Source organism: Centruroides vittatus, unplaced genomic scaffold (assembly GCF_030686945.1).
Source record: "Centruroides vittatus isolate TY-2023 unplaced genomic scaffold, ASM3068694v2 contig_694, whole genome shotgun sequence".
Taxonomy (NCBI): Eukaryota; Metazoa; Arthropoda; class Arachnida; order Scorpiones; family Buthidae; genus Centruroides; species Centruroides vittatus.
The window spans coordinates 636517-658093 of NW_027122438.1; the positions used below are offsets into that span (position 1 = coordinate 636517).

General features: G+C 29.8%; 2 protein-coding genes across 2 annotated transcripts in view; one reads left to right on the forward strand and one right to left on the reverse strand.

Annotated features, from left to right (window-relative positions):
- The first annotated feature begins 1221 nt into the window (after positions 1–1221).
- Positions 1222–4974, forward strand: LOC136980347 (uncharacterized). Its single transcript, XM_067276438.1, has 5 exons — positions 1222–1322; positions 4382–4443; positions 4515–4625; positions 4692–4733; positions 4832–4974. The coding sequence occupies exons 1-5, from the start codon at positions 1256–1258 to the stop codon at positions 4892–4894; spliced, it is 345 nt and encodes a 114-aa protein (XP_067132539.1). The 5' UTR covers positions 1222–1255; the 3' UTR covers positions 4895–4974.
- A 4213-nt stretch (positions 4975–9187) lies between these two features.
- Positions 9188–21577, reverse strand: part of pix (ATP-binding cassette sub-family E member 1 pix) — a 42237-nt gene continuing 29847 nt past the window's right edge. Inside the window, exons 10-16 of the mRNA XM_067276442.1 lie at positions 20906–21027; positions 19324–19473; positions 16003–16134; positions 13354–13523; positions 13013–13278; positions 12833–12944; positions 9188–10575 (exon numbers count right to left, since the gene is read on the reverse strand). Coding sequence (XP_067132543.1) covers positions 10525–10575; positions 12833–12944; positions 13013–13278; positions 13354–13523; positions 16003–16134; positions 19324–19473; positions 20906–21027 — 1003 coding nt within the window. The 3' untranslated portion in view covers positions 9188–10524. The remainder of the gene's footprint in view (positions 10576–12832; positions 12945–13012; positions 13279–13353; positions 13524–16002; positions 16135–19323; positions 19474–20905; positions 21028–21577) is intronic.

Here is a 21577-nt window from a genome sequence, read left to right on the forward strand (position 1 = left end):
AAAATGGGGTAGGGGGTCAAAAAATGACCCCCTCCCCAAATTTTTACATTTTTGGACCCAGGACACCTTGAATTGTCCAGATATGCATAAGATCGGTTTTTTTTTCTATATGTATGGATGTTAGAATGTGTAGGGAGGGCACGATTTTGTTCACCCAGTTTGAAGCTTAATAACACCTATGTTTTTTTGTCGAAAATTTCTGAAATTTTGCAAGACGATTTGTTTATTAAGGGGATTGATGCTATTAAATTTTGGTGATTAAAGATCGAGGGTGTGGGGAGATAATAGGGTCGTGTCATTCTCCAGTAGGGTCAGACTTAATGGCGATTTTACTCATTAGCATTTACAATTTTTTACAAAATCATCCCTACCCTCAAAATTAAGCTTTTTGCCATTTTATAATAGATACAAATATAAAAAGTTTTTAAATAAAATATAACAGATGACGCCACCTAATATTGCCGGGAAAATTAAGTAATTCGTTGCTGGAATATTTTCCATGGATCTAATAATTTGGCAAGGTATTGTATATATATTTTTGTCTCTTTCTGCCCTACGGGCAATAAGAGCGCTTAATTCATATTCATTGTGTCGTGGGTTTGACTAAACCCGAAATGAAGACAGCCAAGCGTAGGATAGGCCCAATATAGCTATGAAAAATTCTTGCAGTTGCTCACCTGGATTCACCTGGTTGCTCCCCGTCCTCCAGAACAGAAAGCCATCGACTGTCTGGCAATTCGTTTACATATATAAAAATATATTCTGTCCAAGATTCGAATCATATCCAGTCATGTCCAACCTCAAGATTTTAAGTAATAAATTATAAATGTTTAACGTTTCTCATTAATTATAGATATTATAACTTTATTTTCAAAATTAATCATGGTTTAATTTAAAGCGAGTATGTTCCAGATGTCTCTTATACGCATTTCCCATTTTTTTGCCATAAAATTAATAAAAATTAACCACATTTATTTCGAAATTTTCAAAATTATTGCAATAAAAATAGTGTTTTAGATGCTGCTTGCACTACTATAATTATAAATATAATTCAGATGAATAATATAATTATTTTAATTATAATAATGAATTAAGATGATTGGGCTGGACAGTTATAATCATGCATTTTTCACGCTTTTTATTTAAAAAGATGGAATTAAAACGTTATTAAAATGTCATTTTATTATAATTATTGCTTTAGTTTAAAACATATATAAAGCGGTATTTTCAGGAAGAGTGATATCATCCTGTAAACATGATGATCATTTTTTTGCTAGTTATCTCAATTGCTACTTTTGTCTCAGGACAATATTCTATTTGTGGTATGTATTAATATATTTATTATTGCTGAAAAAAATCTCTTCAATTTTATATATTTATAATTAACTCAAAATATTCTTTATAAAATAGTTTGATTTCCAGAAAATTCAATTTAAAAATAAATTAATTAATGTCATTCTTATTATTACTTTTTTTCTGTTTTCCTAATTGGAATTTTATTTTCTATTTTTATTTGCATAATTATATTTGAAACAACGTTTGTTTTACTTAAAGAAAAGGAAACGTTTTCTGTAATAGTGTCTTATAATAGTTGAGGAACAGGAACGAACTGTCGATCGATAATTGCAAATCAAAAAGACCAGATGGCCAAGCATCAGATTTGATCGGATTCCATCCCGAATCTCACACACTCGGGATCGAATCCCAGCAAGCAATTCCAGTTTCTCATCCATCAGTAGTCTATCCCGGTTATGTCGAGTCCTGTCCTTCATTATCTGGACGCTCTAATTGTGGGCTTTATCGAACTAATAATGAACATAGGAGAAAGATCCTCTTATTGTCTAAGAATAGAAAAATCGTAGAAAACAGTAAGAACGCTGATATATCGGGTTTGAGTCCTCTCCCTGAAAAACAGAAAATTTATGAGATAAATCTTGTCTTATGAACCATTTGAAAATCTGGTTATCACTACGCCATGCTCTCCAAGTTAAGGGAAAAGAACAACGACAATTTCTGAGTATAAAGAGAAAATATTTCTATGGAAGTGGAGAAATTAAATTTATTTCGGTAGTTTCCTATTTTTCTAGTAAATATAGAAGTGATGTTAACTTTGGATGCTTGTTTGTTGTCTGTACACGGCAGGGCTGGCGAACCTTTTTGAGCCCGTGTTCCATATAGTAAGCATACTCAACTTTAGAGATGTTTATGCGTGCAAAAGTTTTAGAATTCGAATAACGATATTTGAATAAATTAAACGAATATGTTTTAATTCGAATAAATGTAAAAAAAAAGCTGATTAAAAAAGGATGATCAGGTGATAAATCGAAAGAATGATTGAAAAAAGATGATAAATCAAAATCGTATGATACGTTACATGCCAGATGAGATCTCCTTACGTGCCAATTTGGGCACGCGTGCCATAAAGTTCGCCACGCTAGGTATACGGCAACTCGACTCTGGGCGTATCTGCCGCGATGCCTCCCGGAAGGGCTTTGTATAGGAAACTGCTCTCTAGGTGTTATAAACATGAAAAATACTGGAAAACTCCACGTGGCCAACCTTTGGCGAGGCGCGAATCACGATCAACTAACTACTAGTGTTCGGTGGTTTTATCCACTGGACCATTTGTGGACCAGTGGATAAAACTACCTTGGGTGCACGAGCCTCCAAAAGTGCGAGATACCTTTTCTGAAGTGAGTTAGAGATGTTTATAAAATATTTATTTAATTAGCAATAGAAATAGAGGAGAGCGGAATTAATTGAATACAATTTCTCAGTTTTTTAAATAAGTTTCACAATGTGGAAACTTATTTTCTTTATGCTATGTTACAGGCATATATATAGTAACTGAGAAAAAACAGTTTTGTCTGCATATACATAAAATAAAGTATGTAAAAAATATTATTGTTAATGTGTGAAGTGGTCCAGTTAAACCCCAAGATAAGGGTCAATTGGAATATCCGGTGGAATTAACTGGATGCATATGAAATGCTACGTTAAATGACTCCATAAGCAGAAAAATCAAAAGTAATGCATAACTTTTAACAAAGCGACCACGCTAACCCTGGTAAAGTGGACAAGGCAGCTTTAAAACAATGTCAAGCTTGCTTACATTTACATCTTTTTCATCTGAAAATTGAAATTTGTTTGTTCCTCTTCAATCATTTGGCAATGAAATCATCGTCCAAATATGCCGTCACTATACTAGCAACAAAATGTTGCATGTTGTTCTTAGTTTTTCCAGAAACCTTTGTCAGAATAAAGTCATCCACATTACATTCGTTATCGGAGAGGCATCTTCATCATGATGAAGACAATCATGATTCAAAAAGAAGTAATCTTTACAGGAGATATCTGTTTCACTCACTGGCTTACTTGACTGGCATTCTAGAACAAGCCTAATGTTGAGTGTTCCTATCCTTTGTTTTCACTTGCATATTAGACTTAGTTTTTTTCATAGCACGAGCTTGAGCTTCTTACAGTTGGTTTCTTTACCGGTGTCCGTGAAAACTCTGGACGAGCCCTAAAAACAAAAGAATAGGGCCTCTAGATCAGTTAAAGATCTTTGCAAATGTTATGTAGAGTTGTATTACAGCAAATTATAGTATGCTACATCCACAAAACCTTCTTCCTGTTTCTTTAACCTTTTCTGGGTCCAGCTTTTGCCAAGGGCCAAATCTCTTCGGAAGTTACAATGGTTCCCGATGTGCTAGACCAATCTCTTGTTGAAGGACTTTCCGTTTGTGCTGCGGCAGAGGCACAAAGGTAGAATTAACTGAACCGATCCACTTAAGTTATACCAAACTACTCCTGGCCCTGTTACATTACAACCACCTCAAAGAAAAATATATCCCGCAAACACTGGTGCGTTTAACATATTCAATTATCTGAGCTTAAACACAAACAGCAGAAGTAAATTTAACACTGACGGCGTCGACGTTTTCTCAAGAGGTAACGTTCGAAAATAGCATGCCAAGAAGCGCTACAATTTTGCCTGCAGATTTCCGTTATTCCTAAATAGCATCTCCTCAGCATGTCTGAAGGCGGCCATATTACATGTGTGATTTGGTCCTCTTAGAGAGAATCAATGACACTGAACAGAGAACATTTAAATATGAGAAGTAATGGAAAGCAACGGGACAGTTAACCTCTGTACCCAGCTAACTCCTATGCAAAAAATGTTTAATCCCTTACACGAAAAAAAGACACTTGTTACGCTATTGCTAAGTGATTATCATTATTTTGGATAAGTTAATTTAACATATTGACACTTGTGAAATATTATTATTACTATTAGAAACATAAATAAATTTAATTACTTTTAAGTATTCGTTTATGACTGTAAAGTTAATTATATATTTTAATATTAAAAATCTAATAGATGCTAATGCCAATAGAAGTCAAAAAGATAAATTTATTGGATGCATGAGAGAAACATACAAAGTAAGCAGCTTTCATTATTATTGAATCATGCGGCTGAAAATAAATATTTGAATTTTTCTTTTGTGTTTCAGGCATTCGACATGGCTCTCTCATGTTCTCAAATTCTTGGCGTCAGAGACATGCAACAGTTTGTTGATTTGAGCTGTGGGAGAATAAAACCCAGTAAAGAAGAAGACATAAAGGTAGATTATAAACATAAATTTTAAACAGAAAATATAGAAAATAATTTTTTTTTTTTTAATTTTCAGTATTTGGAATGTCTGAATAGAAATATAAATGTTAAAGATGCTGTAAGTATGGCGTAATTAGAGTTTTATTATTATTAAATTAAAGCATATAACATGGTTATTTGTAAATAAAAATGTAATCTCATTTGTTTTATTTTTAGTTATCGAAATCCGAAGTAGATGAGTTAGTGAAACAATGTAGCGATATAGTAATGGCAGGATAAGAATTATTGTATTGACGAAAGAGAATATTATGATCTGAGAGAAGATAAATTGAAAACGAATTAAAAAAAACTGTGCATTATATTGCCTTTTTATTTAATTGAAATACCGTATTCATAATTACTGATTTAAATCGATACTGACCGATCATCCTGAAAAAAAAATAAACGATTAATACACATAGAATATTCTAAACAAATATTTTGAGATGAAAAGATTCTTCCCAGAGTTGTCAGGCAAAATTTTAAATGTTCTCTAGATTTTTGTTCAAAAATTTCCTATATTATATAGTGTAATAGTGATTGCATATTTAAAGAGGCACTTATACAAATTACATTAGACAATGGTTGTTTTTTTTTTTTTTTTTTGTAGCTAACTCTTTTCGCCGTGGTAGTGTGTAAATCTGGCAATCTAGGAGGGGAATTCTAAATTTTTGCTAATAAAAAATAAATAGTTTTTGCTAATAAAATAAAATGTAAATAATTGTACAAGTTATTTAATATATTTAAAGAAAATGAAAATTATTTACGGAATAAAAATAGGAATCTGCAAAACTTGTAATTTTTATATCACTAAAAATAGGTAGACCAACATATATTCATATTTAGTACTATAAATTCCAGTCAAGCATGACAGAATACTTTTTATCGAGATTGAAGAATTGAGAAGAGTAGCTATTTCAAGATTTGCTAATATTTCTACAAATTAAGTAGTTTACACCAACTGTTGTAACATAAGATAGTTTTTGTTTTGTTTTGTACGACAATGCAAAACTTGGGCGATCTGCCTAGTGGAGGATGCCTTCCGAGAGGTCTTTCTGGCCCCTATTTAGGCATTAATGATTTTGAAAAAACCCGGAAAACTTCACCTTGCCAGCCTGCCTGGTCAGGCGCGACCCACGACCGTACTACTAGTGTTCGGGGAACGAAACCTCTTGGCTACTGGTGGGCCTGGAACATAAAGAGCAACAAAACAAAATTTCACTTGCGTGGACAAAAATAGAAGTAATAGAGAATTCACTTACGCACGTATAAACAGATTATGGCCTTTAAATTAAAAGAAATATTAAAATCTTTCTTTATAAAATTTTTTATACTCTACATTCTAAGTAAACGCTCTATTATTTTAAATGGATTCCTTCCTGTCTTCCTTAATATTGTTTCGGTTTCTTGAACGGGATAAAGCAAAATTGAGTTCCCTTAGGCATTTTTTTTTTTTTTTTTTACAAAATAGTGAGTCTTTTTAATTCTTCGTTGATAAAACAAAGATGAATTGTATGTACTGTACCGCTACGTTAGTTAGATGGGCGATAACACTTTCTAAATAACGGACTCGTTAGGTCGTTACTTCCGATTGGATAATAGAATGTCACATGGTCACTATGGAAATATTTTTTTAAAGGGACCCGATGCAACTATCATTTTTAAAGTTTAAATGAAATTTGAAATACATTTTTACATATTTTGGCAATTGGCGTAACTTAAGGGAAATTCTCTCGTCGAGCGTGAACGTCACGTGGTCAATGACGTCACTGCAATAATAGTGCGTTCACCGATCAGAAATCGATAAAATATTAGCTATATTCTATAGCTAATATTTCCGCAAAATAAAAAGCCTATACTTTTCGTTAGAACATAAACAAATATAATCAAAATTTCATCTGGATTAACAAAAATTGCAGGAGTTATAAGGAATTTTTAACGCACAAACACACGCACACAACTATTATATTATTAATTGCGTTTAATCCTAAAATTTCAACTCTGAATAATAATAAATAACAAAACAGACATTAATATGCAAGCAAAAACGAAGAAAGAACAATCATAAGTGTAAAACAGAATACGAAAAATCTAATGAGTCAACAGAATTCTCTATTGTTCTGATTAAATTTTTCTCATTCTCTAATAAATCTAATATCTCGAGATTCACTTCTTTTATGTTTATTTATTTGGGATGCTCGCAAACTGGCTATAAATTAATCTGAGGTGATGAGAAGTCTGTTTGGCAAGTCCGAAACTGTGTCTATTCTCAATGTATTTCCTCGTAAATAGTACCCTGAACTGTCTATTGCGTTTGTACCTTGTCTCTTGGGCTTCTTCCCAGTATTACCAATTTCGAGAATGCAAGCTTCAATATGTCCTTTCCGTGAAATAAAATTTTATGAAGACTCACGGACATTGGCTATCGTGCAGTGTTGGAGGTAAAGGTTTGTGCCTCCTTTGTGTAGGGCTCCCTTAATTTGATTTCTTCCTCCTCCTTTAATTTCTGTGGCGTACTCAGTTCTTGGAAAGTTGACTGCAGGTGGTATTGCACTTTTTGTTGCTTGGACATAGGACAATCATCGAAAAACTTTGTTGGACGGTAAGGTCCATTCGCGGGAGTATTTATTCTCGACGCACTCGGAATGAATAAAATATATTATTTTCAACAAGCCAAGACGAATAAGTATCGAAGAAGCGTTGTCCATGCCTCGCTACTTTTTCCCATTTGCTATGAATTTATTGGAGAACATTCCTAATTTTAAAGCAATTTCAAAATTCGCTCTCTCCACCCTTTCTCGAAGAGCATATGTAATCATGGCCTCAAACTTCGAATTCTTTGGATTTTTGTTCCATATCTCGAAAAGGGCCCTCCGGGAAATTGAGGGTCATCGTTAAAAAATTTTTTTTTAAATTAATGTGCATATTTGCACAAAACTTCTTTTATGATTTATACACCCAAAGGTACTAGCTTTAGTAACCATAGTCACAAAGCGGAATTAAGTGGAATATTAAACTAAAACTTAGGTAAACTTCAAAAAGAACTTTTAGGTCGAATGAAAATTATTCACCTTTTCAAAAGAATTTGAGTCGACAATACCTAATTTAGAAAACATTCAACCACCGGTAATAAAGAAAATCTGTGTAAATTACGATTCAAAACATACAATAAACTCTGAACGTTGTTAGATGGTGCGCACAGATCGAGCAAACTAGATGGGCGATATGCAGAGCAATGCATGCCTATCGCAAGTTCAGTCAAATTTAGACACGTATTGTACTGTACCTCTGCTACCCATTCACATTTCGAAGAAACTTACCTCCGTTCCCAGATGCTATGGACAGTCTACTATCGAAATACAAAATAAATTAACACTTTGGATTAAGTAGAAAAATTGAATTTTTTTCCACCTAGATTGCGAGATTTGCACACTGCGTGAGCACAGAGATTCACAACTGACAATCTACAAAATATTAACAGGTTAGCTCCGAAAAAATTCATTCTATTCCAAGCAAAAAGAAATAAAAGTCGACTTTTTCTTTGATTATAAGAATCTGGAAGTTGACATATAGAAACGCACGAACATTAAACTGAACTATATTAATTTGCATGGTGAAGGAATATTACTCATACTTTCTGTAATGAAAATATCAATTCTTTCTTCATTTATCTATATAAAGATTTCAAATAATATACAATTAGTGTAATTACTTGATGTTGTCTGAGAGGAATTACATTTTATGGAAAAAGCCCAGGTGCGATTTGATTTGGAACAAACCTTTCTTTTAGTAGTGTCAGAAACGAGGTTTTTAGTTCATTTTTATATTTTTAATAGTTAAGCAAGAATTTCGTGGGAATTATAAGTATTTTTTTTTAAATCTCCATTACCTCGTTGCGCAGATAAATCTGTAAACTTCCTTAAGTTCATTCTACAAGCGTAAGAAAACATCATTTACTAATTCGATTTACAACATATCGATATCTTAATGTTATCCTGTAAAAATAAACAATTTAATCTGTATAAAAATGTAAAGAATCTTGCAAAGTTAAGCATTTTTTTTTTTCGTAAAATTAACCTAGTGTTCCATTCAAAAGAATAAATCACTTAAATGAAAAACACCGTCAAAGAAATTTTTAAGGATTTCGCATTCTTCTAAAGCAAAATATTTCTATATTGCAATAGGCTGTTAATATTTCCTATAATTCATTGGTTTTCAACGTTTTACTTGTTTTATTCCAATTAATTTTTTTTCCTTTCTTTTGTTAAGCGATTTTCTTAGTTGTCGGACTCAAGAAGCAGTTTGAAATATATTTTAGTTAAGCTTATAGAAAAAGCTTATAACAAAATTTTTATTTTACAAAACATCAATTTTCATTATTCTTTTTAAAATAAAAAAATGATCTTCGTATTTAAATAATATATTATACAATTTTGAAATCTAAATTCCTTTCACAAAAATTCAGATTTTAATAAGAAAAATTGAGTTTACTCATTCATTTTCTAAAGTTAAATGTAACAGGTACCTTTAACGAATTTTTAAACAATTTAACACTTTAATTATCTTACTTCATAAATTCATATAAAAGTATGATTTAAATCCAATCAGTTTTTCTAAATGCATTGGTTAGAATTTATATAAATTCTCACATTGTTATTTACATTCCATCATACAATATTTTATATCATCCATTTTTCTTACTCAAAAATTCAAATAATACTTTCAATTATTCATAATTTGATAAGAAGAAATCTGTGAAAAATCAATCCAGTCTGAACAAAAATATTCAAATTAGTCTATAACAGAAAATTAACATTATGAAAGAACAATACTTGTTTTTTTGAACCAGTAATAAATTATTATTAAATAAGTAAATACTACATGGTTCAGTGTTTATTTAGTCATTTTCAATTTGCTGTAGAATCATTTCCTTTACATACAAATGCAAATAAATCATTTCCATTTCATAATCTGCATATTTTAACTAAGTAAGCTAATTATATGATTTACCAAAATAACTGTAAAAAAAATGACATTAATTTAATTGGTTAAATTGAAATTTGTTTTAAACTGTTTACAAAATACCATCAAGAGTTCAAATATTTCAAGTTAATATTGATCCTCGATTTTCCAGGGCACAGAAATGAAGATATACAATTTATAAATATATGCATATATATTTTTACAAAAATAAATATTTACAAAAATCAAATTGGCACTCTACACAAAATGATTTTATGGAAATTAATATATTGTATCCTTCAAACAGGATCAACAAAATAGATGTCAGGTGTATCTGTCAATGGATAATCGAGAGTCAAATAAATAAGGTTATCAAGGATAATTAATCGATTTTTTTTTCAAAGAAAGAACTTTATTATTTTCGTTATTCCAATTTTAATTTCATAACTTTTTTGAATACCATTTTATGAATAAAATAACTTTCATTGCTGTGACCAAGATGACAGAACTTCATTATATTTTTATTTTATTTTTGTTTTAATCCTCTTTCATTTTAAATATCTCTTTTAAAATTTTATTTTCAATAATTTTGCAATGTTATATTAAATAAGGTCAATATAAATATTTTTACATTTTTAATTATTTTATAACTTTTTTGTGTGTAATCTCCAATTTTCTTTAGGTTAAATTTCAACCTGGAGAAACAAAAAACAAACAGTTTGATTTTCTAGTATAAAAGATTCAGACATGTAAAAGCAGTTCTGTAAGAAAACATTTTGGCCCATATCATAAAATATGGGAAGAATAACTCCCTTTTTAATTATGCTTTGTTCATATCCTTTATAGTGGTCTCCTTGGGATTTGCATTTCTCATGGCCTGTTAGTTCAATCATAATTGAGGAATGTATTCAGTAGTCTTCCAAGAAAAAGAAATTTCCACCTTTCTTTTGTTCTATGTCCTGTAAAATTCAAAACAAAGTTTCAATGTTAATTTTAAAAACTCCCTATTAACCATTCTAAAATATTAATAAATAAAAGAAAGTCTAATTCAGATTAGAAACATTTTGGTAAATTTAAAAATGAAATTTTAGAGAATCTTTTTTAAAATATATAATATAATTAAATCATCATATTAGTATATTAAGAATTTAACCATTATCTAAAAGATTTATTTCTATTTAATAAAACATTCATTTTAAATATTATCAAAGATTTTCCTCATAAATATTCAAAAATGTTTTCATAACACGCAGAATAATTTTCATGTGTTTAAAACATTCTTTATATTGATTTGTTTAAAAAAATTGAAATATATTTAAAATTTTAATAATGTAAGTTTACTATTAATTTTAAATGTTTAAATTATCATCTTAACCTGCTAATATACATTAAAATGTCTTCTCTCTATGATATAAAGCATTCTCATTCCTTCATTCAATGGAAACAAGAAACAAATTTTAGGCAAACTGGATTGACAAAACAATTTACAGTTAGTCCCCAACTTATTGGACCACAACTTATTACTTAAATGATATATAAGTACAGTTGTACTTATATATCATTTAAGTAATAAGTTGTACTTATATATCATTTAAGTATAAGTATATAATAAGTTGTACTTATATATCATTTAAGTATAAGTACAGTTGTACTTATATATCCATTCAAAAGAATAAATCACTTAAATGTACTTGTTATATGTACTTACAACAGCCAAAATTAACATATGAAAAAAGTTTCAAGTTTAAACAATCAGTAGCACTGGTTAATGGCATGGTATAATAATTTCATGAGCAATAAGCACACACTATATAACAATAACTTGTAATTTTTATTCATGTTTAACAGTAACTATTTGTGTACGATTTTGTTATGATTTATATGTATAAAGTAACTTTCTGCAGAGATACTCAATCTGGGATTATCTTTGGGCTGCAATTTTAAAAAACTGTAGACCTATAAATTCCCACTGTCGTCTGCCTGTCTTTCCTTAATCCCAAGAATGGAGTTAGATAGGTGAAAGACAAGACCAGACATGGAAACCTTATGGGCAGTAGGTCATGATTAACTATATGTGAACTTTCAATGCAAACCAGAAGTCAAGTTATCTCAATTCAAAACTTTTCCCCTGAAAGCAGTTAACAGACGACCGGCACTACTCCATTGCTAATGGAAAAGTATGAGGTACAGGTCAAGACACTAAGTACTAATTTGAGGTGCAGAGCATATATTTTAAATTAAATAAATTAAAAATTGCAGCCCAACATTATGATGATGCCACAATAAATAATTGCTTGTTTTAATTTAAATTTTATAATACAGTTAACATAAATTCAAAATAAATAAAATAAATAAAATTGAATAATAGAATTAAATAAAATTGCAATACTTTCTGTGGTTTTTGGTATGGTATGATTTTTCATTTTTTTAAACATGTCTCTCCACATGTATCTGTAAATCTTTGTTAATGAAACACCACAATTAATTAAAATATTAATTTTTGGTTTGAATGAAGCTTAATACACCTGAATAATGTCACTGCATTGCATATATGATATATATGCACAGTAACTGAACCTTATTATCACCATTGTGTTTTTATGACAGTGTCCCAAAACAGAAAGCTCCACTTTTAATAATGGATTTCTTAATACAATATTTAAATGTAAAATATTACATTGTAAGCTTAAAAAAATCTTTAAATTTCAAACAAACAATATAATTACAGTAGAGAACCGAAAATCGGAATCAATTGGGGACTGGGGTTGTTCAGATTAGTGATTTGTTCCGATTGCCGATTATGTACGAATAAATATATTAACCTGTCCAATGTTCAAATTTTTCTCCGTTGCGTGTCGCTTCGTGTTGAATTTTCGTCGATTTTAAGCCTAACGAAAATTTTTATAATAATAATCGAGGCTATCGTATCGTTAAAAATTATTTCTGCATTTTGTACAAACAAAATAAATATATTGAAGAATATAAAAACATGAAAATTATACTTTAGAAGTAAATTTAGTATCAAAAACATTCGATTCAGCACGACACAGTCCGACTGAAAATCGTTCCGATTACCGAGTCTCTACTGTACTTATATATCATTTAAGTAATAAGTAATAATTATTTAAGTATTAATGATAATTAGATAAAATTTATCTAATTATCATTAATACAAGAAATAGTAGTTGTTCTTATTTTTAGAAAGTGAACAGTTACCTTAACAGAATTAAGTTTATTAATTCTTGGTCGGAAGTTGTTGGGATCTCTTCTGAATGTAATATTGAGCAATTCCAAAAATTTATTCATTCCTGCTAATAAAGTCTGAGGACTAAAAAGATATACAGTTTGTTGTAAAATATGTTTTCTACAATTAAACTTAATTTGATGTATACTTACGTGTTAGCTTTCGTGTTGACAGACGGGATACCTTCAAATACAATCACACGATCTGCTAGATAAGTGGCCATGATAAAATCGTGCTCTACAACAAATCCAGTCTTTTTGGCATGAAGGATAAATCTTTTTATAACTTTTGCAGCAACCAAACGTTGCTCAGAATCTAAATAAGCTGAAGGTTCATCTACCAAATAAACATCTGCAGGTTTTCCAAGACAAAGTACCAAAGCAACACGTTGAAGTTCACCTCCAGACAAATTTTGCACCTAATAAATATTAATGTAATAATTTAAGTAATTGTAAAATAAAAATACTTAATTTAAATATCAATTATTACAAACCTCTTGATCCATTATATTGTCAATCTGAAGTGGTTTCATTACATCTGCTACAAACTGTGGATGAATATATGCATCACGTATCTTTTCATGAAGTAGCTGTCTTACAGTACCTTGAGATTTTGGAGATATTTTCTGTGGTTTATAGCTAATGTTTAATGAGGGTACCTCTCCTAAAAATAATATAAAATAAAATATAAAAAATATAATGCAGAAATTATTCATATTCATGAATTTTGAAAATATTTCTTCCGAAAGACTTAACAGATATTTCAGAAATAGCATTTTAATCTATTTTAAATTAATGCTTATTATCTTATTTGATTAATTTTTTATTTGTTTTTTTAATTATATTGAACAGTAATCTCATACATTTATTATTGTGCTGCAATTTTCAATTGCAGACCTATAAATTCCCATTGTTGTCCATTGTCTGTATGTCAGTCTGTCCTTTGTTAATCTCAAGAATAGAGTTAGGCCGCAACTCCACTAGCCGTAAAAGGGCCGTAAAACTCCTCGCCGTAAAAGCTTTTAATCACGTGACCATGATATTTTACGCCTGAGCAGGTCGTAAAACCAATGTAAAAGCGAGTTGAGCAGTGTTCAACTTTCGAAGTGAATACGACCGTAAACCGGTACCATCCACCAATCAGAAGTCAGTGAAATCTAGGTCATCGTGACACGATGCGAAAATGGCGGAAAACGAGCTTTTGTGTACGTTCTCTCGTGGCTACTCTAGAAGATCTAGAAAGATTTATCGAAAACATCTGAAAGTATTCGTGTATCTACGACAAGAGGTATCCCGATTATAATAATGGATGCCTAAAACACGCGATATGAACGGCCAAAGGAAAATCCTTCAATTTAGAGGAGTATATAATAAAAAAGCTAAGCTTATAAATGCTGTATATTATCTTAATAATATAATAATAAAAGTCAATATATGAAAGTAAAGATATTACTTTTACTATATTTGTAATTATAGTATAGAGAAAACTCGTAGAATATAATTATTGTCTTTATATCGATATATCACGTATACACCGTAATAGTACTGTCGCCGTAAAAAGCTTCGCTAGCCGGAACTCCACCGCAATCCAAGCGCAAATGCAAATAGGTCACGTGATTAAAAGCTTTTACGGTGAGGGGTTTTACGGCTGTTTTACGGCTAGTGGAGTCGCGGCCTTACAAATAAAAATCAATACAAGATATGGAAAACTAGAGGCCAGAGACTCCAGTTAACTATATATCAACTTCCAGTTAGACCGAAAGTCACATGTTTAATTTTTAAATTAAATGATAATTATAAATTACAGCCTGGCACTGTGACAATGTCACAATAAATAATTGCTCATAAATATTTTAAGAATTTCATTGACTCTATCTTAACTAAGCTATTTAAATCTTACATTATAGAAAAAAATTTTAGATATTGAAATTTAACTACACAAGGTGTCCAAAAATTATTCATTCCATTATATATGTTCATAAAAATTACATCAGTAAAGATAGAAAAGAAAAAAACCGGAACAGCAGCAGGTAATAAAGCAAATTGAAAAATTTTATTTTTCCTCAGTAAATCTCAACATCTGTACTGTTTGTTGCACAATGTCAGATCTGTATTTGAATTCTCTCCAAGTGTTTTCTCTAATTTGAAGCAAAACTTCATGCTGTCCATTGTTTCATTGCTCTTTGATGCCATCTTTCACATAGTGTGCTTGAATTACTGCAATGGAAACCTACTTGCAGCCACACACATTGCATGCTACTAGGCACTTCTAGACATATCCCTGTACATGTTCAAACTTGTCACATGCCAACGTTCTTGATATCCTAACATTCACCAAGCTTTTTTGACACATTATATATAATGTTAGAGAGAGAGAGAGAGAGAGAGATGGACAAAAATTTTCTCTTAACAGATCTAAGATTTTAGTTCTAAATACAAAAATTTAATTTAAAAATACACATTTCTGATTACTTATGTTAATTTCACTACCAACTGACACAATTTTGTGTCATGTTATCTTCATTATAAATATGTCAATGATGTGTTTTTGTGTCATTTAGACACTGCAAGTTTTGGTAAATTGCATGCATGTTGTTTTTTGATGTTATTTATTACTATCTAAAAATGTTAAGAAATATTTTAGAAATTATATTTTATTGCTTGGTTCTTATTTTTCCATTCTTATATTTAAATATAATGGTTTTTCATCATTTATGTCCTCAAGTAGGTATTGGTAGACTCAATTTCATGTAATTCTGTAAAGATTTCTTAAAATAAATAAAAATTTTTAATTCTAAATTTGTGTATAACAGTGACATACTTTATAAAAAACAAATAGGCATATTTGGAGCAACTTTTTTCAATGGTGGCAGTGAAAGTGTTAAGTATCAATCGACAAAATATGAAAATTATTAAAGAAAATTAATTTTTTTTTTCTTTTACTAAAATCTGACTTAAATTTTTAGTCAGGTTTCAGTACAAAAACATCTAATTTTCTCTAATACTCTAAATATTCTATTTTTTGTTACACAATTAATTATTAGAATAACAAATTCAAAATACATAGAATTCAATTTAAAGTAATAAGTACTATAAGTTGTTATCAAACTTTGTCTATGTTGCTCTAATTAATAAAATTTTACCTCCTTCATCTGGTTTTAATCGTCCAGCCATCATTCGAATAAAAGTGGTTTTTCCTGTTCCATTTTCACCCAACATAACAATTATTTCAGAATCTGTAAATGTGCCTGGATCTACAGCCAACTCAAAATCACCTAAAATTTAAATTTTAATTAAAATATTAATATTTACATATTTATTATTATGTAAGTGTAGTTTCATTAAATTTATAAAAATATATTCCTATGGTAATTAGAAAATTATTATTGTAAAAATCAAAGATATGCAAAGAATATAAAAATGAAGAGATTTTTTTAACTGATATTTTAATTATTATAAATTATTTTCAAATCATCAATTCAAAAAATTAGTAATAAATAATAATAACCCTAAATTAAATCATAGGAATAGATTTTTTTTTATTAATTTTGAATGTGGGCAATTTTATTAAATTAATGTTGACAACATGAAGAGAAAATAATAATGTATTTTCCTTAAAGATAACAAATGTACAGTTTTCTTTTAATGCTCAATAATAATTATACTTTTCTTTATCAATAAAAGTTTAAGATCAACATTAAACATTTCTTTGATATTTTCAGTTATAAATTTAAATATAGACATCATATATGCCATTGTGTATACATATATATAAAACACGTTAACTGTAAACAATTGTAAAAAATATATATACAGTAGAGCGTCGATAAGTGGAATGGCCGGAAAGTGGAACGATTTTCAGTCGGACTGTGTCGTGCTGAATCGAATGTTTTTGATACTAAATTTACTTCTAAAGTATAATTTTCATGTTTTTTATATTCTCTAATATATTTATTTTGTTTGTACAAAATGCAGAAATAATTTTTAACGATACGATAGCCTCGATGATTATTATAAAAATTTTCGTTAGGCTTAAAATCGACGAAAATTCAACACGAAGCGACACGCAACGGAGAAAAATTCAACAGGAAGCGATACGCAACGGAGAAAAATTTGAACATCAGACAGGTTAATGTATTTTTTCGTACAAAGTCGGAAACTGGAACAAATCATTAACTGGAAGGACCCCAGTCCCCAATTGGTTCCACTTATCGACGCTCTACTGTATATATATTTTTACAATGGTTTTTTTAATACAGTCCTCACAGTTAACATCTTTCATGGTTATATCCAGAATAAAAAGTTTCCCATACCTGGTGCAGAGTACAGCTAAAACAAAATTACTTAATTTGTTTTTTCTGTTGTTATATTTTTTATTTTCAGATAATAAGGCATGCAGGACTTATCATTTGATAGAATGCAATGAAATTTGTCTTATAAGATTTTGGACTCATAATATTAAAAACAATAAGTCAGGTTGGATGAAAAAAATTATAATTTGTGCATCATATCTGATAATCAATGTTCCCTCTAATTTTTTTTGTAGATGAGCAAACATATACTTCTCTGAGCAAAAAAATTTTTTCTGAGCATGTATATATATATATATATATGCTCAGAAAAATTTATATATATATATTCGTATCCTTTCCAATAAAAATTAAAATAATTAATTATAAAGTAAAAATTATTTTAAAACATACTTCCATACAAAATATTATCTTTTGTTAATGATTTAATATATTTAATCAAAATATACATAGCAATAACCATGTTGAAGACAGAGTGAGAAACAAGTAAACAATTCAAATTAGTGTGCATTCTCACCTGTGTGGCACACAAATTCTCGTGCGCAGCAACAATTTGAGCAGTGCACAGCTGCGCAGCTTAGAGGGAACATTGCTGATAATATATATATGTATATAGGTGTGTGTATGTGTACACACACACAATCAGATGAAAGTGGTCATGAGGGTCATTCTAAAAGAAAAGAACATTTGATCTGATGAGCTGTGCAGTTTTCCCCCACTCCTCACAGCTACGTCATGGACATTCCCATTTTTTGGCACCAGTCTGACGCTAACAACAAGCCGCAACAATCATTTATAGTGCGACTTTGAAATGTGTGACAAAATTACAGATCCCACCAAGTGTGAGGTTCATAGTGTAATATGCTTCCTGAATGCAAAAAAGTCCGCCTTATCGAAATTTACAGACCGATAACAAGATTTATGGTAATGTGATGAATGAATCTTCAGTTCGAAAATAGTGCATCATGTTTAATGATGGGTGAATGAATATTCATGATGAACAAAGCTCAAACCGACCTTCAGTTGTGACTGACAAACTAAAATCAAGGATTGAGGAAAAAATTCAACAGGATAGATGTTTCACTATAGATGGACTCAGTTCATTCTTTCCTGAAATTTCAAGAACAGTTCTTTATGGCATTGTTAGTGGTGATTTGGACTACAGAAAAATGTGCACCAGGTGGATTCCTCAACTTTTGACAGATGAACACAAACAAAATTGAATGGAAGCTGCACTGACTTTTCTCAGTCGATACAACAAAAATGGCTAGGAGTTTTTGAACCACACTGTTACTGGTGATGAGACCTGGATTTTGCATAAAACTCCAGAAACAAAGCACCAGTCAATGGAATGGCATCATTCCAGATCCCCAAGACCAAAAAGGCCAAACAAATTCTGAGCACCAGAAAGGTTATGGCTACAGTATTTTGGGATCAAAATGGTGTCCTACTTGTTGACTACATACCTAGAGGGGAGACCATAAATGCAGCAGCCTATTATCACTCCTTCGCTGGCTACACCGCACCGTTCAAAACAAACGGCAAGGATTGTTGTCCAGAGGCATTGTGCTTCTTCGGGATAACGCATGTCCAAATGCTGCTGCATTGACAAAGAACTTGCTTCAGCAGTTTAAGTGAGAAGTTTTTAAACATCCTCCTTATACCCGGAGGCAAGTGATTACCATCTTTTCCCAAAATTAAAGGATTTTTTGGCTGGGAATCACTATGGAAGTGACGATGAACTGAAAGAGGCCGTTAATGACTGGTTCAAGAACTTGGACGCAACTGAGTGTGCAGAGGGCATAGAAAAGCTGGTGATTTGCTATGACAAATGTTTAAATTTGTATGACAACTACATAGAAAAATAGCTAAGGTATCATGTGTGTTGTAAAATAAGTTGTTTCATTATCTTAAATAAAAATATCTAGAGAAACAAACGTTCTTTACTTTTAGAATAACCTTTGAATTACATATATTATCTGTTTAATATTTAAACTTCTGTATATAATAATAAATATAACATATTCTCAAATACAAATTTAAAAACTGCTTTGCCATTCAATATAGTTATAAATCATATCAAATGTTATAAAAGATTCATACATACAAAAATTCATCATAAAAATTAACTAATATTGGGAATTAAGAAAGTACCTAATCTTTTTCGCATCTTGGGATATTCATAACGACACATTCTCTTAATCTCTTCTTCATTAGCTGTTTCAGCAACCTTGAAAACAAGGGAAGTATCTCGAAAACGTAAATTTTCCGTTGGTACAAAACCATCAAGAAAAATATTGATTCCTGTAAGGAAACATTTTCAAAAATCTTTTGTGATGTGAAATTATATGAAATAATAAATAAAATTTTATCAATAAACTTAAAACATACAATGATAATTGTATAACTAATCTCTGATTTAATAAATGAGTATATAAACACATTTTATTGTTTACCATCAATTAAACAGCATAATAATCATTTCTTATTTAAAAACTTATTACATACAGCTTTGGTTTTTTTTAAACTCTTTTTGCTCTGTGGATACTAAGAGGACTATTGTAGGCCCATCCAAATCCACATTATAAGTTTGGCCAGATATACAATGGGATGACCAGGTGGTGAGGGATGGGGCCCAACATATCCAGGATGGACCATCCTCAAAAAAAGTCCTGTGGTTTTTCAATCACTCAGATTTGATCCCAGAGTGGCAGGCTAATGCCTCTACTACCTCAGCATCTGGCCAAACACAGCTCTGGTTAAGAGCTGTAAAAATTAATAGAAAAATTTCTATTAATTTTTCTCTGTTAGTTTTAAACCAGTACATAAATTAGAAGAATTAGTAAAAATATAAACCTCTTACTGTCATATCCAAAAAAGTATTTAAAATTTTGTGATACTTTATTTATTATTCAAATATCAAAGAATTGATTTTCTCATTGACTGCATTAACATGTAGCTGAAACCAATTCATACTTCATTCAATTCCTTAACCTGTCCCATGTTGTTCCCAAGTATTTTCGTGTTGACCTCATTTGACCTGACCCGTTGACCCCAAATATACTCATTTCTGCATTGGAACGTTTTTGGTACTGGATGTCGCTATGCATCATAATTTTTATATTAAAACAAACTTTCAAAATATAATTTTTTTTGTTTTTATATTTTTCAATATATTTATTTTGTTTGTGCAAAATAAAAAAATTTTTAATGATACAGTAGCCACGATTATTATTTTTTTTTAAATTTTTGTTAGGCTTAACATCGACAAAAATTCAACATGGCAGCCACCCGGAATGGAGAAAAATTTCAGCATGGGATAGGTTAAAGAGTCTTGATCGAGATGACTAATCTAAATTAATTTAGAGTTGAATTTCGAAAAATCCTAAAGGAATATTTACTAATGTTTATTTATGTTTGCAATTTAAGCATTATTTTATCCGAATTTTACACATATCCTGTAATAAATTTCCAGTAATATTAATTGTTTATTGATAATTTTTTCAGTCATCAAAAAATCAGTATTCACAATTTATCATCATCATCAATTTTTACCTTTGAGTTATTTTCACTTAAATGATTTTCATTACTTATTTATTACTTACTTGTTAATGATCAAAGCAAAGATAAAATTTTTGTAAATGTTCATTATTATTATATTATTGTTTATTAAAATTCTAATACTAATATTTGAAAATAGTCACTTCAAAGACATAAAATGAAAATGATTACACACCTTCCCTAACAGAGAAAGGCATTGTAACAACACCATAGGCACCTGGAACTCCATATAAACAACAAATAAAATCAGATAAATAATCCAATACTGATAAATCGTGTTCCACAACAATAATATACCTAAAATTATAAAATAAAATAAAATTATTATTATGTTATTACTACAAATATTTAAGTAATAAAATTATAAATATATTAAAATAAAAAACTGTAAAAGAAAATCTCTCATATTCCATTAGTATTTATTGTTATTAATAACTGTTATCATGCAAACTATTGCTTGTGATTACTTGATGACTGCTTTACAACAAAAAATACTAATCTACTGTACCAATTTATACAATCCGTCTCTCTTCACTACAACTAAAATTAATAAAGCTTAAGAATTAACAATAAAATGGCAGTTATACCAAAAATTAACAGCAATTTTTTATAATGATGGGAGATTGTAAAAATAATTAGGAATATAGCAAACAATTTACTTATTTAGCAATATTTTGCTTTCAAAACATTATATTACAATTGTGTGAAGTAAATGTAAATAGATCTTATTTGTAAATTTTTATATATGCATATTTTATTTAATTATTACTAATTTATAATTTTAAAAATATATATAATTTCTTAAACAAAAAATCAATAATAATAAATACTCAAATAATGCAAATAT